General features: G+C 37.9%; 1 protein-coding gene across 2 annotated transcripts; it reads left to right on the forward strand.

The window, feature by feature from the left end:
* Window positions 1-367: 367 nt before the first annotated feature.
* On the forward strand, window positions 368-6463 carry LOC107592657 (transcription regulator protein BACH1-like). Of its 2 annotated transcripts, none has more exons than XM_016282195.1 (4): window positions 368-490; window positions 1111-1365; window positions 4043-5275; window positions 5502-6463. In XM_016282195.1, exons 2-4 carry the CDS (start codon window positions 1126-1128, stop codon window positions 5766-5768), a joined length of 1740 nt encoding a protein of 579 aa, XP_016137681.1. In that variant the 5' UTR covers window positions 368-490; window positions 1111-1125; the 3' UTR covers window positions 5769-6463. The 2 variants fall into 2 exon arrangements, with proteins under 2 accessions (XP_016137681.1, XP_016137680.1); XM_016282194.1 differs by lacking the exon at window positions 368-490 and adding an exon at window positions 947-1038 and having other exon boundaries at window positions 1168-1365.
* Window positions 6464-17872: the final 11409 nt, after the last annotated feature.

Here is a 17872-nt window from a genome sequence, read left to right on the forward strand (position 1 = left end):
TATCTATCTATCTATCTATCTATCTATCTATCTATCTATCTATCTATCTATCTGTCTATCTGTCTGTCTATCTGTCTGTCTGTCTGTCTGTCTGTCTGTCTATCTATCTATCTATCTATCTATCTATCTATCTATCTATCTATCTATCTATCTATCTATCTATCTGTCTGTCTGTCTGTCTGTCTATCTGTATATCTATCGATCTGTCTGTCTGTCTATCTATCTGTCTGTCTGTCTGTCTGTGTGTCTGTCTATCTATCTACCGATCTCTGTTCTAGAAGTGCGCGTGGCTAGCAGACGCATGACGCAGTACGTTCTGTGCGTGCGGTGTGACGCGCTCTCACTGCAGCACTGGACAGTCACATGACAGGCAAAGAGACGTTATGGAGCTCTCTCGCTGTCAAACTTTATCACGAGTTCACTGTTAGACTGCAAAAGCGATGGACAGAGTGGGATTTTCGACGGCTTCTGATCTCCAGTGATATGTCAGGTCGGTTTTCTATTCCTCTACAAACCCCAGGTGTAAACATGAGTGTGCCAAAATGTACAATGTCAATTTCACTGTCAGCAACTAACTTAACGTTAGCTAGTTCCTACTTTCGTTGTATTATCTCAAAGGTTATGCCATATTGAGAAATTAGTATCTCCATGTATTATAGTTAAGCAATGTTTATTTATACCAATTTTTTACACAGTTGCTTAACACTCATTTTGGCTTATGTTGACATGTCCAGTCAAAACTAATCTGTTAATTTTATGCGAACAATATGATGGACACATACTGACTTTCTCTAGCTGTTAACTGAAAACATGTTTTTTTTGTATGTTTTGCAGAGTCATGCTCAGTCACTCTGTTTAACTTACTTATTCTAATGGTTACTCAAATGTTTTATCAATAAAAAAGTATTATACTGGTCCTTTTATTTGCATATATATATTTTAAATATATTCTACATGGTGTAATTGTAAATGCATCTGAATACTGTACGTGTCCCTCATCATTATCATGTATTAAGCCGGACATCACTCCACCCAAGTGTAACTTGATGCATCTATTTCTGTATTTCCACTTTGTTACACAGTTGCATCTATGTATCTGTTATTTTGTAGCTAAACCCCTGCGTCATGTCTGTGGATGGCCCCCGGACCTCTGTTTTCACCTTTCAGTCCGCTGTTCACAGCCATCATGTTCTTCGCTCGCTGGAGGAGCTGAGACAGAAGCAGCTCTTGTGCGATGTGACCGTTGAAGTGGAGCGCAGGAGCTTTCGAGCACACTCTTCAGTGCTGGCTTCCTGCAGCGGATATTTTTACACCAGACTGACAAACCACAGTCGACCGAACCTCACCGTCAGGTTACCGGAGGAGGTACTGCTTGATATGGTGGATGGGTTGAACCTGGAGGTTTTGAGAAAACTGTGGTTGAGCTTTCATCCCTGTATGATTTGCTGTTATTTTGAACACATTTTTAACACGCATACACATATGTAAAAAAACATACATCATAGAACCCTAAAACAAACAATATATGGTTCAACACAATTCTGTTATCATTTACTCCTGCATGAGTAAATCCGTGAAGGTTATGAGGGTCAGTGACTTAATATAATGTCATTGTGATTTAGCACAAAGGCATCAAATGAAAAAAATGTTTGAAACTAACCTTATTAGGTCTTTTTTATGGCGTAATGTTTTATTATTATTATTATTATTTGTTCGGAAAAAATATTTTTACTAAATGGTTTATTAATGTCTGTCAAGGATTTCTGCAAACCCACATAATTGTGTGTCATGGTCTAAGTTTCTTATAATACTTGATAATTTGACCTTTTTATGACAAGGCAAGGTTAAATATCAATTAGGGCTGGGCGATATAGCTAAAAAAATATATAAATAATATATGTTTCATATCGTTCGGTATCGATAATTATTGACATTTTTTTATAACCTTTTTTAAACCCGAGCAATAGAAATTTTTTTTAATATTTAACCACTGTATTTTTAATTTGCCCACTTTATTAAGACAATCAACAAATATATATATATATATATATATTATTTTTTTATTTTATTTTTTTGCTTGTTTTTTCATTCAAACACAAAATAACATTTTAACAAATATCTCCTTTCTTATGTTTTATATGCAGATTAAATAAGTCTTATGCTGAGTTCACACTGCACGATTATCAAACTCGTCGGATCGCTGTGTTCACATTGCACGATGGATCGGCGACAGGGGATTTCACAATAGGAAGAATCGCAGACAGCTCTGTCTGGTCCGCAAACTACGTTTCACAACAAAACACACGCGAGAAGTGATAAGGAAATAACATGAGAACCCACGTGCGTCAGACCGGAGTTCTTGAGCAAGAATGTAATTATTAAAAAAATATATATATATAGCCCGCAAATTGTCTGTGAGCTGATTTCCAGCTACAAGGAGAAAAAGAAGAACAGATTATGCAGGAGGGAGATGCAGGGAACAGGGATTGGGTGTTCTGCAAAGAGAGTTGGAGGTAAATAATTTTTTATTTACTTTTATTTACTTTATTTACTTGTTTCTGTATGATATAATTGTTCGTATATCTATTAAAATACTGATATTCTGGTCTATAACTCCTCCCGAACTTCCCGCTGCCCTGTATATTGGTCTCTCATTGGCTGTAGGTCATCGCCGATGTAGTTTTCAGTCAGAAATCATTTCACACAGCGTGATTGTGAATCGCTGACAGCTCCAGATATTTAGCATGCCAAATATTTTGCGGGCGTCGGCGACACATCGGCGATTCCCTCAGATCGCATCTTTGATAATTCACACTGCGTGATTGTCACTCGCGTGAACGAGCACAGATTTGTCTCCGATGTAGGGCATTTGTCGCCGATTTCGCAAAACCTGTCGGCGAGTGAAAAATCAGGCTAAAATCGTGCAGTGCGAACTCGGCATTAAGGAAACTAGACTTGTCTCCCGAGGCCACAGGAGGGCGCAATGAGCAAAATAATGCAGCGCATTAATTGTCAATTCAAATAACTGTCTATAAAAACGTGCATCGCGTCTAAATTAACATATATATAAATCAAATATAATTTTGTAAACTGCATAAACAATTATGAACAAAACAGCATCATGTGTTTATGCATTGCGTAGCCTAATACAAAGAGCCAAATCACCGATCACACAGATTGCATTTAAAAACATACGAGACGCAGTGAAATGAAATAAACCTTCACAAATTCGTGTCACGTTTTCTAAACGTTCAAACTGTTTGCATGACTTTCTTTGCATCTCTTGCATGAGACGCGAGTGCAGCAGTCATATCTGTTCGTCTAAAAATGTGCTGAATATGCGTTCTGTGTGAATGGCTTGGTTTTGGTTTTAACCCAATCAAGATCTTCTACGCATTGAGCTATATATTTCTCAGCAGCGAACACGGCAGCGGCGCGTCTCGTGGGCTAGACTAACAAAACATTCAAATGCAACGTCACATATCATCATCACCACATCTCGTGCACCACTGATGACGTTCCCTGAAGCACTCCTAACATTCGATTGTACCATTTTTGCATTCAAATGCAAATGTTTATTTTAAATTCGACTAATATTCATTTTTTTAATTCACAATCTCCTCACCACAAGCAGGCACAGCACTCAATTCAGCATGTATTCGTGTGTGCTGTCTGCGTCACTCATAGCACGTGCCTATATTGTGCGCTATATCGAACATTTTTATATCGTTATCGATGAAGGTGTACCGTCGATAAATATCGATACCTATATAAACTACATGATATATATGATCAAAAACACACGTATTCAGGGTGTAAGGAAAATATGTTCTTACTTGGTTACACCATATGATGTAATTGAGTAAATGATGACATTGTGTGATGTATTCCTTTAAAAATGGTTTACATTGCAGTGCTGGCAAATTAGACCTTATATATTGAGATTAAATTGAGTAAATGAAGTTACAGCAATAACCCAGTAATGCAATTTGCAAATGATTTATTCATGCAGTAATCATGACTAGATCATTAATTTCCCAAGGTCACGGTGGAAGGATTTGAGCCTCTTCTGCAGTTTGCCTACACGGCAAAACTTCACTTCACGAAAGAAAACATCCTGGAGATCCACAGATGCGCCGAATTTCTCGGATTTCAAAACCTCGATAAAGCCTGCTTTGAATTCCTCGTCCCAAAGTTTTCAGATGGTAGTGGAACCTCAACAAAAGTGAAGAGTAAAAGCAAGAGCCAAGTGTCCCATGAGAAATTGCAAGCCATCTGCAGTCCAAATGGCCAAAACCCGGAAACTGAAGAAGATCGTGTACCTCAAGATGCAAGCACTGTCATGCAAGCTGCGTCTATAACATCCTCTGCAGAAAGTCCTAAAGATTGTCCCCCAATCTCAAATGACAAAGAAATGCAGTTAGATTTGTCCTCTCTTTACGCAAGAAGCACTTCATACCACATGGGAGATGGCCAGGATCAGTTTTGCCTGCAGAACTGTGGCCCACAGTTGCCTTCGTCTTCTTTGGCAGCTTCTGAAGTTTGTCCTTTCCTGTCTATTTCGAGCACCAGTGACAATGAGACACTGCATTCTTCTGCAGCTGGCTGTGGTGGGGACATTTTCGCAATGGAGGACAAATTCCAGAAGGAACTAGCAGTGGAGATGCATTGTGAACCACCTACTGATAAAGACCTGAACATAGCCAGTATCACCGAGGGTCACTTTGACCAACGTGAAGGGCCTCTAATGCCGTCCACCGACTGTACCCAACTATGTCCTCTGAATTCTGTGCAGTCAAGCGGGGTTTTGGACGGCATTTCTGGCGCTCCAGACCTAAGCAACATTGGCACCGAAGACAACCGGGTGTTTGATTCCAACGAACAAACATTCTCTGAACTGACCCCCAAAGATTGCTCCACAGAACGAAGCATGGTGGAAAGGGAAGTGGCTGAGCATCTTGCAAAGGGTTTTTGGCCGGATTTGAGCTCCACGTTGAGTGAGCCGCTACCTTTGGACTCTATCGACCAGTCATCTGCAGGAAATGGCTCAGACTTCCACTGGTTAAAGCATCTGGATCTGGGAGCTGCGCCTGATGATTGTCCCTTCCTGAGAGACCTGAGCTCCAGCGATAGACATACCTCTGGAGGGGACACTCTGTCCAAAGAGGACACTGGAGACAGTCCCTGCATGTCCCCCATTAACTCAAGGGAAAACTCTGAGTGTGAATCGGATGGAGACTGCACGCAGTGTGGTAGCAGTGAACAAGTGCAAGAGGTGAGCATGCTTGCACTCACAATTGCAAAACTTCGTGAAGTTAGAGTTGAAGTTTGTTGCCAAATTGCAGACTTCTGCTTTATTTTGTACTCAGTTGAGATTCCGTGACATGCAGCATGCTTCAATTAAAAGTGTCAGTCCCTACTGAAGAATGTAACCAAACTCGAGGCTGAACACAGCTGCGATACTCCATAATACAGTGTTGACGTCTCGGTTTTCTTCCCAGGTGGATTTGCCATTCCCTGTGGAGCAGATTTCCAGCATGACCCGGAGAGCATTCCTGCAGATGTTAAAACGCGAGCAACTGACCCCAGAACAGCTGGCGTTTGTTCAGGATGTGAGACGGCGCAGTAAGAACCGCATGGCTGCACAGCGCTGCCGCAAGAGAAAGTTGGACTGCATCTACAGGCTAGAGGGAGAAATCAAGAAACTGGTATATCTGTTTGTCATATCTACTGAATCTAAAATAACATGTGTATTTGAGTGGTCCTGACAGTTTAAGCCCCATTTACCCCATTAATTGCAATTGAATCAGCCAGTATTTTGTTAATAACTGGTATAAACATGTTTTTAAATAGTGTAGTGCAATCAAACAATATGCAGCACGATCATTGTACTCTCATTTATGAAGGATTGATAAATGAGCCAGTTACTTTGAATGAATTTGAAATTACATTTAAAAAAATCAGTCTCAGACCGATTCAAACCATTCATTTGAATGCGAGAGTTTACCAACTCACTCAAAAACTCGTTCAGGTGTGTGTTTCCTGTACAATGACGCAACTGTGCTTAACTACCATACATCTTTAAGGAAATTAATTAACTAGCCTGTCATGACTGTTCCCTGAAACCATAGGGTTTGTCACACATGTCATTTGAACACGTTGTTTCACCAATATAGAACCAACGTTAATGACTTCATGCAGGTGGTGAAGTAATAACTTAGGCTAATTAATCAGTCCATGATTGAATTAATGTAAGCTTATTGCTGTAAATGATGAGCATGGTATCCGAGGATTATTTAGCTGTTTTTGTTCGCCATTGTTTTGCTTTATTTCCAGATTTAGAAAATTATCATGGCCAAAAGAATTCACAATAACAATGTTATTGTGATACCTCTATTGTGTGTTTTCTGTTTTTATTTTTTTTCCAGTTACACTCAAAATATTACTGTAGGGAGTAGGCATGGGCACAAGTATACAAAAACAATGATCGCATGAATATATAATTAATGCATATGTATATATAAATAGTATCTGATCAGTTTTGTGTAATAAATTATTATTTCATTGTACAATGTTAAATATATACATTTGTATACAAAATTGGTACAGAAATACAGAAATTATTTATTTTTTTGTAACATCTTTACAATAAAATTATAATTTATTATGTTTAAATATTTTAAATTGTAGGACTATTTAAAAGAAATTATTGAGAGTTGGCAGTTCTTCCTCTAAAGTATGACAAGAATTGCTAATGGGAAACCAGAAACCATTAAATTCCCTACGATTCCCATCCCTAACATTACCACATTGTGTGTATGGGCATAAAGTATGCAATTATACTGCTTCTATTGTCCCCTTTTCTGATGGACAGTGAGAAAACTGATCGATCAGACATATAGTACGCAGTTTTGACGCAATGCTGCAAAACAAATGCTACGAAAATCAATAGCAAGAGTTATGATTAGTTTTTTCACCACAAGGAATGCAAAGTCTGGTAAACACAAACTGAAATTTAATCTTAAAGGGTTAGTTCACCCAAAAAAGAAAATTCTGTCATTAATTACTCACCCTCATGTTGTTCTAAACCCGTAAGACCTCCATTCATCTTCGGAACACAAATTAAAGGGGTCATATGATGCGATTTCAAGTTTTCCTTTCTCTTTGGAGTGTTACAAGCTGATTGTGCATAGATAAGATCCCTGAAGTTGCAAAGACTAAAGTTTCAAAACCAAAGAGATATTCTTTATCAAAGTTAAGACTCTGCCACGCCCCCCTAAAACGGCTCGTTCTAACACGCCCCCACATATCTACCTCACTATGTGGAAATATTAGCATATAGAAGGCGTGGTTTCAGTAACCACAGTTAGTGTTGAAGCAGCCATGTCAGGGAGACGCTGAGAGAGAGAGATTTGAGATTTCAAGCCACTTTTATTACAATATACAACAGTTACAAGTTCAATCCAACATCAGTCACATAACAAAATACAAACACTTTATATAAAAAAAACAATCCATCACCAGAAATCTCACACAAAGCTCTTTTTAAACACCAAATCAGCTCAAACTTTGCAAGATCATTCATCAATTTATAATAATTAAAATCTATTAAAATTCTGGATTTAACTGAATTAGCAAACACTGCTTTTAAATCATTACAAACCCCATGTTCATTTTTTTCTTTTCTTGTAATGTAAATTGCCATTTTGGCATGTCCCAATATAAAATTAAACAACTGACACTGATACTTGTGACTCTGTGAGTATTTAAAACCACAAATGAATTTCTTCATTGAAAAACACTCATTAAAACAATTAAAAATGTTACTCAAAACACTAAATAAAGATGTCAGTCTAGAACACTGCATAAACGCATGGAAGACAGTTTCCCTTTGTGAACAAAAAGAACCATTTTGATCACTCTCCACTCAGGTTTTTCATACTCATTTAAATTAAGCATCTCACGCCAAGGAGTATCAATAATTTTATCAACCTCCATTGCAAATCTCCAATTCTCTTAGATAATGGTGACTTATACAATAATCTCCACTCAGGTTTCTCATACTCATTTAAATTAAGCATCTCACGCCAAGGAGTATCAATAATTTTATCCAAAAAATTCTTATTAAAAATCTTAACACAAATTTTATAGCAGACCTTTCCAGAAGTAATATCTGAGCCCTTCACAATCAACCTATTAATCACCTTCTAAGAAACAGCCTTCACAATTGTCCATTGTGGGAGTTAAATATAAGTCAGGAAAATAATCTAAACAATCTGGATTTACAAGCCCCAATGAGTAATCTAATAACAATTTCAATTCTTTTTCAGACAAATCTGTCTTCCACTTGTCAAGTACTGGCAACCAGACGCATAGATCTCATCCCCAGCTTCTCAGTCATTGCACTCACATCTGAAAAATTAGCTCCAGCTACTTGTAGCACTTTCCCAATGGTTAAAAGTCCAGAGTTGAGAAGATTTTCTTCTGTCACAGAGTAACTCAGTTCACTTGACAAGGCCAAACATGAGCCAAAAATTAATGGCTCTTGCAACAGCCAGTACAAAGAGTTCACAGTCCGCTCCTTTGGAGTCTCGAACAAGGCCCACACTTTAAAAAGATTCCGATAAAAAAACAGGAAACTTAGAGAGGTTCAACTTTTGAGGATCTAGCCAAAATATGACTCTCCTCTCAAAAGCAAAATTTTCTTTAACCGCATTCTCATTGCCTAAAAAGACACCCAAGTATTTAAAACTATCTCTGGTCCATTTCAGACCAGCTGGTAAAATGGGTTCCCCATGTAACCAACTCCCAGCAATTATAGCTTCACTCTTTTGCCAGTTTACTTTTGCAGAGGCGACATGTCTAAAATCTTCTAATGTTTGTAACATCACATTCACATAATTTTGATTACTAATTAACACTATCACATCATCAGTTTAGGCTGATAATTTAACAGCTTCAATACCATTTAAAATCTGTAAACCACACATGTCAATTCTTAACTTAATTAAAAGAGGTTCTATAGCCAAGGTGTACAGCATGCCAGAAAGAGCACAACCTTGTCTAACTCCTCTTAAAACCTTAAACGGAGAGCATAAGTCACCATTTATCTTCAATATACTCTCAACGTCACAATACATAGCTTTAATCATTGATATAAAATCAGAACTAAAACCAAAAGCTGCTAGAACACTCCATAAATATTTATTTTCGACCCTGTCAAAAGCCTTCTCCTGATCAATTGAGATTAAACCAAAGTCTAATAAAACCTCACGATTATCTAAAACATCTCTTACAAAAGAAATGTTATCAGTAATTCTTCTACCTGGAACACAATATGTTTGATCCGGATGAATAATTTGATCTAAAACATCTCCTAATCTATTTGCCAATACTTTTGACAGTAATTTATAATCATTACATAAAAGACTTATGGGCCTCCAATTTTTTATTTCATTTAAATCTCCTTTTTTGGGAGCAGAGTGTTAACAGCTCTACGGCAGCTTCTGGGTAACTCTCCATCAGATAAACTCTGATTGAGAACTGCCAACAAATCAGGACCTATCTCTGTCCAAAAAGTCTTATAAAATTCGACTGAGAAGCCATCCATTCCTGGTGTTTTTCCGTTCTCCATGCTATTCAGGGCCTTCTCTAATTCATCCATAGTCAATGCTTTACTAATTACTTCATTGACGTCTTCATTTACTTGTGGCAAATTTTCAAGAAAGACATTATTTGAAGTCTGTGTACACAACTAATTTTTATACAGATCTTCATAAAATTTGACCGCTCTCTATCTATAGAGTTCAATAAAAGAACTCCTGTTTCTGAACGTAAAGCATGAATGTCTATTCTTCCCATTTTTCTTTTCTAGGTTAAAAAAGAATTTTGAAGGTGCATCCATAGACTCAATGCTTTGAAAACTAGATCTAATAATAGCACCTTGTACGGTTAAATCTAACATTTCATTCAAAGAAGCTTTCTTTTTCCTAAAAGACTCTATCTCTATTTCATTTTTTGTTACCTCCAAGAGCTCTTGAAGTTTAACTAAATCATCTTCTAGTTTTCTTATTGACCTAATCTTATCCTTTGTGACGTTGTGAGTATATTGTTGACAAAGTTTAGTTTGAACTTTTAAAAAATCCCACCACTGCTGCAAAGTTTGAAAGGAAGACTTTGTTAATTTTACATTAACCCAAAAAGCCTTAAAAACATCGTTACAATGTTTATCACCTAACAGTGTGCTGTTAAAATGCCAATTGGCACTTTTTGGTTTTACACAGTCAAAAAACATCTCACATTTCACAAGACTGTGATCAGAAAAACAAACTGGAATAATTGAACACTCTTTAAAAAAATTACTGATAGCCCGTCAAAACCCATTGCCCACTCCACAGCATTTTCTAAATTACTGAGTCTCTTGCAAAAATATCTCAAAAATCTGCACTCTTTTCCTACTCTCTCTTGCACCATTAATATTTAATGAAGCAAAATGTACTACTCCCATTAGAAGGAAAAGAGACACCCCCCCAAAACAGAAAAAAACAACCCCAGAAAAGAATAATAACCTTGAACCATTCTGACTGCTTTCACCTTGTTCTGACTGAGCATTTAATTTGGTGAGAATTTTTTTCAAACGAAAAACTTCAGGGTCAGAAAATTGGTTCTCGCTTCTAAACAATTTAACTTTCTCGATCAATTGTGGAATGTCTAGGAAAAAAAGGTTTTTCTTCTCATGGTTTTTGTCACCTTTAAAAAATACTTAATGCCATCTACATTATATAGCTGACTAGAGAAGCCGCTCGCAGGCAAACTACCCGTGAAGCTGCATTCTGACCCCTCAGCCTCACTGTCCGTGCCAGTCTGACTAACTTCCCGAACATCAGCTTTTTTCGTCAGCTTACTGGCATGTCGTTCCATTGACTTCCTCTTTTGCGGTGCTTTAAAAGAATAATCATCCAATTCAAGTACCGATCCACCCAACTTCTGGTCCATCAACATCTGTTCTCCAGAATCCACCACATTGTAGCCATCTTCTGATTCTACCAAAGGGTCTATTATCGGTTCACACTCTACGGGGTTCTTATCACCAACCAACACTTTCTTCACACTTGTAACTAGTTTTGTCGGTGTCACCTCATTATTTAGCTCCGCATCTACAGCGCGAGCTACACTAAGCCCCGGTACCTCCGCATCAACCGTAGTTTCATTCTGCACGACTCCAACACTAGTATTAGCGGCGTTTGACTCGACCCTTTTATCAGTTTGAGCCTCTTTTCTAGGACAATTACGTACAAGATGTCCATTTTCTTTACACCCGAAACATTTCATGGAATTTGTTGTGACATAAATCACATAATTGAAACTTTCATGACTAAACTTTAAAGTCAAATCCAACTCTTCAGTGTTGTCTTTTAAAATCATATAGACATAGCGTCGGAAGGACACCACATGTTTCAGCAGGGAAGACTTGCTCCCAATTGCAATCATTTTTATTGTCGAAACTAATTTGCGCGACAGCATTTCCGCCAAAACCTCATTTGTTATAAATGGAGGCACATTCGATAACGTTACACATTTCGACGGAGCTGAAAGGGGAAGCACCTGCGTAAAAATTCCATTAATTTCTACACCTGTTTCCACCAGTTGATTCGCCAATTCAATCGTCTTAACAAATATAACAACGGCACTATTCATCCTTGAGGCTGACAAAATATTCTCACAACCAATTAACGCACCTACAGCCAAACTACATTCCTCCACTCCAAACACTGAATCAATTTTGTCTAGTTAAGTGGCTAAAGCTCTCCTTCCCTGGAAACGCCATACCAGCACTTCAACCACTTCACCACTAAATACAAAAACAAACAAACAAAAAAATATATATATAAAGAAAAAAGAAGGAAAGAAAGAATAAACACTCGTACCTCACACTCCTGCTCACACACTCCGCACTCAATGCTCCGCCCACTCACATGCGCAGAGAGAGAGAGAGAGAGACACACACACGGGGTCACACAGGGTAACACAGTGGAGTCAGCCGTCACGCGACTCTGTTCCCCTTTCGAGCTCTGTCTTTACATTTATTTTGAAAGATGAAGCTTGCGATTATGGTAAGTGCGGTTACATTTCCGACGAGTGCTTGCGGTGTTCGGCCAATCACAATGCACTGGGTCAGCTGGCCAATCAGAGCATACTGTGCTTGTCGGAAGGAGGGACTTTGTAGAAAACGAAGCGTTTGAGGGAGGCGGGGCATAGAGGACCTACAATAATGTACAGTATTTGAAAAATAATGTGTTTTTTGAACATTAAAGCATGTCAACATATTCTGTTACACCAAATACACAAAATAATGATCTTTAAAAAAGCATCATATGACCCATTTAAGATATTTTTGATGAAATCTGAGACCTCTCTGACCCTCCCATAGACAGCAATGTAATTACCACGATCAAGGTCCAGAAACGTAGCAAGGAGATCAGTAAAATAATCCATGTGGTTTGTGAAAAATACATAGAATCCATAGGCTTTCTAAGGTAACAAAAAAGAAATAGTGAAAGTTTAGATACTGTTCACTTTTTTGCTTACGAATGTGAAACGAGTTTGGAAAAAGATCAATTTCAAGGTCAACGTAAAATCAAAATTGATCGTATTTCCATTCTTAATACATGTTTCTGGTCTTATTGTGCATGATTCTTCATTACACTTTATTTCAATGAAATATTGTCTAAAATTGGCTGCAAATGCTTAGAGAAACTAATGTTCATTCCAGTAGAATTTTCGTCTAAAAGACAACTTGTTCATTATGCCATTGTATCATCATCAAAATGTACTTTTTCATGCCTTTTTTGTTGTTGTTTTTTTTAACCCTGTAACCAAAATACTGTCATGTAGACCTAGAATGCACTGTATAATTCAATATTTGATTCAGATTGAACAAATAGTAGCAAATAAAATGTAATTTTTTTTTTCACTGAATGTGTGGTGCTTTCTAACAGGAATGTGCAAACAGATAATGAACAAATAAATCTTTTTGAATATATGATTGAAAGGTCATGCTAAGGTTTCATAAACGCAGATTTTTTTACCATCTTCTCTCTAGATGTGACACATTATTCTTAGTTATTCCATGGTCTGTCTGAATCGGGCGGATCTAGGAAATAATTCTTAGGGTGGCATGGGGTCTATGAGGGGTAGCAACACCAAAGCAAGCCCCCATGCGTAGTTTTTGGGGATTTATGGTCTGACATACACTGTGTTCACAAATGTTGTATTGCCATTAAGTAATCATCTATACAGTTTAAAATGAAAAATAAATAACATTTCAATATCCATCATGGCACCAAGTCAATGCACAATATAAAAAAACTTCAACAGGTTATAAATGTTACTGAGCTTTTATCACCAAAGAAGACATGCGGTTCTATTAAAATTACATGGGCTACTTAAATGGTATAATCACGTTTAGTGCAAGTTTAAGAGCAACAAAAACTTTTGAATTTCCTAACATTAGAAGGAAATACAATAATATCAAAGCGCTAAAACTGGATCAGTTTTGAAAACAATGTTTGATTTTCTGTTATTAACAGAGGTGGAAATTTCTGTAATCACCCAGTCAACCGTATACTCTAGCAACACCCCAGCAACTGCCTAGCAAGAGCCTAGCAACCAACTAGCGACACTTTAGCAAACATCACAAACATCTAACTGACCAAACCATTTACGTTTTTTAAACACGACTTTAAGACAAGCCAGCATAAATTTGTATTTCAAACGTTTTAATCTAGTTATTACCGTTTTTCTTACAGTTTTTGTTTTTAACTGCTTACACACATTTTTAAACCTTTACACACAAATCCAAGAATTGCACACACAAAATGCCTCACATCTCTTGCAAAATGAAGCACTGCATTCAAAATATCACAAACATCTCAAAAGCAAACATTTGCAAACACCTTTGCCATAATATTAATTCCTGTTAGATGTTTGTGTGTTACATAGAGAATCGTATGTTGTGTTTTGCAAAAAGCGTTTTATGAAATTGAAAACTTGAGTCAAAGACCAAGAATTAGTGTATGGTTTTGCAGATTTGGTGTGTGGTCCTGGTGTTTGAGTGGCAGGTTTCAGAAATTGTGTGACAGATTGTGTGTGAACAGTTGAAAAAAAAAACTGTAAATGCTTACACACAATTCAAATACACTGATGACTGTCCTGCCCAGTGAACACTAGAAGATCAATAACACTGTAACAAAAAACTTTTACTAGGATTCAGGAATTATTTTTGCAGCTCAATGTCTATTACAGTATACATAAATTAAATTACAGATACAGATGCATATAATTCAGCAATGAACTTTTGGGGAAAAAATTGTTTTCATTTTACTACTGTAAAGTATTCTTGCAGTAGCTGAAAAGCACTATAAAAGTTCAAATACCAAAGAGTTGTATGAACTTGGCATGCACCACAATACAGTACAGTAAAAATCCTCTGCACATTTGGCCAAATTTCATTACAGCATACAGTACTATAGCAGTTTCTTGGTCTCCTGACACAAGACTAGCTATATCTCTAGGCAGTCATTTTTCAGTTCTGCAAAAATGAAGTACACATAAAAAATGGTTACACATAAAATTTGACAGTCACACGCTGTGGTGTACAACATGTGCTACAGTTTACTGTACATATAGAATAGTCAAATTTCCATTATCTAATGCACTGGTACTGTACTGTAATTATACTGTATGTGTAAGCATAAAACCCCTGTAGATGATTGGCTCAGCTCGAGCTCTCTCCGTTGTTAGCATGCAGAGATTCCCTAATTTACCTAATGTCTACTCATTGTTAAACTTTTTGAGAAATGTGTCTTTGTTTTGAAAACTGAATTATGAGTTTGGAGAAAAAAGTGGCAACTAAAATCAGTTATATTAACAATCGAGAAAACTGCAATACGACTAGATTCTTACCTGCTATTTACTCTGCTATTAGTTTCTGTGATAAACATCGAAGAACATCTTATGGATTTCATGTTATTGTTACGGCTTATATCCATGATGAAAGTGAAGCGAGCGGTCGGAGAATCGGATCACCAAACAACTACGCGATGAATCTCAGACATATTAGATTTCAGGATTAGATTTCTCAGAGGACTTCTGAGTTACCTGAAAAGCAGTAATTATCTGATTCACGAACAAATGTAAAAACAATTCGTTAGTGAACCGTGCTTTGAGGTTTTGACTCAAAAAGATCCGGTTCATAAATCATTGGTTAATGAAGACGACTATGCTCTGTGCGCGTGCAACCATCGTGCACAGTTTATTAAAAGACTGTTTTTGCCATTATTTTGCATTTACTCTTGTCATCGCCGCGGCTGAAAAGTAGCACATGAAACACTGCTTACATTTATATTTTATTCTGTGATAATTCTGGGGTGGCACAGCTTTTTCTTAGGATGGCAGTTGCCACCCCGGTAGATCCGCCCCTGGTCTGAATACTCGATTCTGATTGGCTGGCACGTATGCATTAAAACCGTTTAATGCACAGGTAGTTCCAAGTCAGTCTGATCACCGTTCTATATTAATGCGCTGCTTTAACTGACACACACACCACTCGCACAGAGAGAGAGAGAGCGCACACAGAAATGTTCAGGAGTAGGTCAATATAAACTTGTCAACTCTGCCCCGCGACTTTTATTTATAAAATAGCTTAAATACTGGATCACTGCATTATATTCCTCAGCAACTAGGAGGTAAAATCTCTAAGTAACTAAACTCACAAATTGTTTGTAGAGAGAGATGCACAGACGCAGGTAATTCACACACACACACACACACACACACACACGCGCACACACACACACACACACAACTGTCATCTTTCTCTTGATTGATCGATACTTAATTCAAATAAATGCACTATTTAATCTTTGTGTCTGATTTGAAGCGGGCAGAATACTAGAGCTAACAAGCCGTAACTGACGAAAATAACCGTCGGTTTTTAACCGCCCATTCGGTAAAATATTGCTGTAGCGTCTCGACCAATCTGACACACTAATTTTTATTTGATTTAACAAATCAATTATTCATTAGATTAACAAATCGTCACAGTCCCCTCATTCAATAGACTGGATGCCAGGGCTTCGCTTGAACACCATCCCCCACCTTGATCACCATGACAACTAATCATGATATCACTGGTTTTATGGCCTAAAAGGAATGCAGGGGAGAAACTCCCTCATTTTACTCATGAGAAAGACACACAATGCCCAGAGAAATGGACTGTTCTCTAATTAATTCATAGGAAAACCTTTCTTTGATTGAATACCCATATCCTTTGGTCATTGTGTATACCATTACTGTCTTGTATATTGTCTGTTGTAGTGTATGCTGTTTTATTCATGTTATCATAGACCACTAGTTAATATAACCTCACCTAGTTCATGTCTAGTATCTATGAATTCGCCTTCTTATGATCGAAACAAGTGTGTATATTATATGCTGATACCTATGCAACATATTGATGTTCTAAGAATCTGTACTAATTCGTGCCTCAACACTCCAGCGAATTACATATGCAAAATACCAGGCTTACAGACAAAGGGCCATAAAAACGCAGAACTCCCACTTGAGATTCCGGACTTCCCCATTGGGCAAGCCCATCTTGAGAGGCGTGAATCTCTGCAGGCTTTAAAGGCCACACTCCATGTGACCCGCCCCTGTCGGTGGTTCAGTCAGAAGCAAAGATGAAGATGTGAGCTGCAAAGAGCAATACTAGTTTTAACTGGTATAACTTGTCAAATGACCATGGAATAAGTGGGATAATCAACGGTTTGCCGTGCATTAAAGGATTTTAAATGCACTTCTCGGAGGCAACCACCCTTGCGTCTGGTGGTTCTTTGCCTCCACATCCTGCGTTTAAAATCCTTGAATGCGTGATTATCCCTTACTTAATGTCTTCCTCTAAATTCTGTTTTAAATGGTCAGCTGCTGAATAGAAAATAAAGTGTACAACAGTGAACCCGTTTCAACATAATGTTTTAAAAGAGTCCATTAAATTCACATTAAATATCTAAAAAAGGAACATCATGATTGTTTATCATGTTATAACACTTCCCTTAGCATTTAAAATCAGTTAATAAAAAAAACATTAAAATGAAGGGGGAAAAGCGCAAATGGAATATATGCGTGAACTGCATTGTAAAGGGGGTGAATTTATATGAAAGGGACTTCTAGATAAACATATTGGTTGTGTGTGTGTGTGTGTGTGTATTAGGCTACCACTTAAGCTACACTTGAAATCTGGACCAAACCGATTAAAAAACGTAAAACATTTGTCAGCAACTGAGTAACAGTTAGGCTAATTTGGTGAGAATAATCATGTAGGCCTATTATTCATAGCGCATTCACACACGCACGCACACACTTAGTTATTGCACACTGTACACTGTCGTCTAAAAAAACGTTATTCTGTACATTTAATATGCGCATATAGTACAAGCATGCATTTTCAAAACATGCACAACACAGATCCGTCTGCGAGTGAAGCTGTTCAGCGCGGTTCGTCTGCGAGTGAATCTGTTCAGCGCGGTTCGTCTGCGAGTGAATCTGTTCAGCGCGGTTCGTCTGCGAGTGAATCTGTTCAGCGCGGTTCGTCTGTGAGTGACGCTGTTCAGTGCGGTTCGTCTGCGAGTGAATCTGTTCAGCGGGGTTCGTCTGCGGGTGACGCTGTTCAGCGAGGTTCGTCTGCGGGTGACGCTGTTCAGCGGGGTTTGTCTGCGAGTGAATCTGTTCAGCGGGGTTCGTCTGCGAGTGAATCTGTTCAGTGCGGTTCATCTGCGAGTGACACTGTTCAGTTGGGTTAGTCTGCGAGGGAAGC

The sequence above is a fragment of the Sinocyclocheilus grahami genome, unplaced genomic scaffold (genome assembly GCF_001515645.1).
Source record: "Sinocyclocheilus grahami isolate Dianchi unplaced genomic scaffold, SAMN03320097.WGS_v1.1 scaffold156.1, whole genome shotgun sequence".
Lineage (NCBI taxonomy): Eukaryota > Metazoa > Chordata > Actinopteri > Cypriniformes > Cyprinidae > Sinocyclocheilus > Sinocyclocheilus grahami.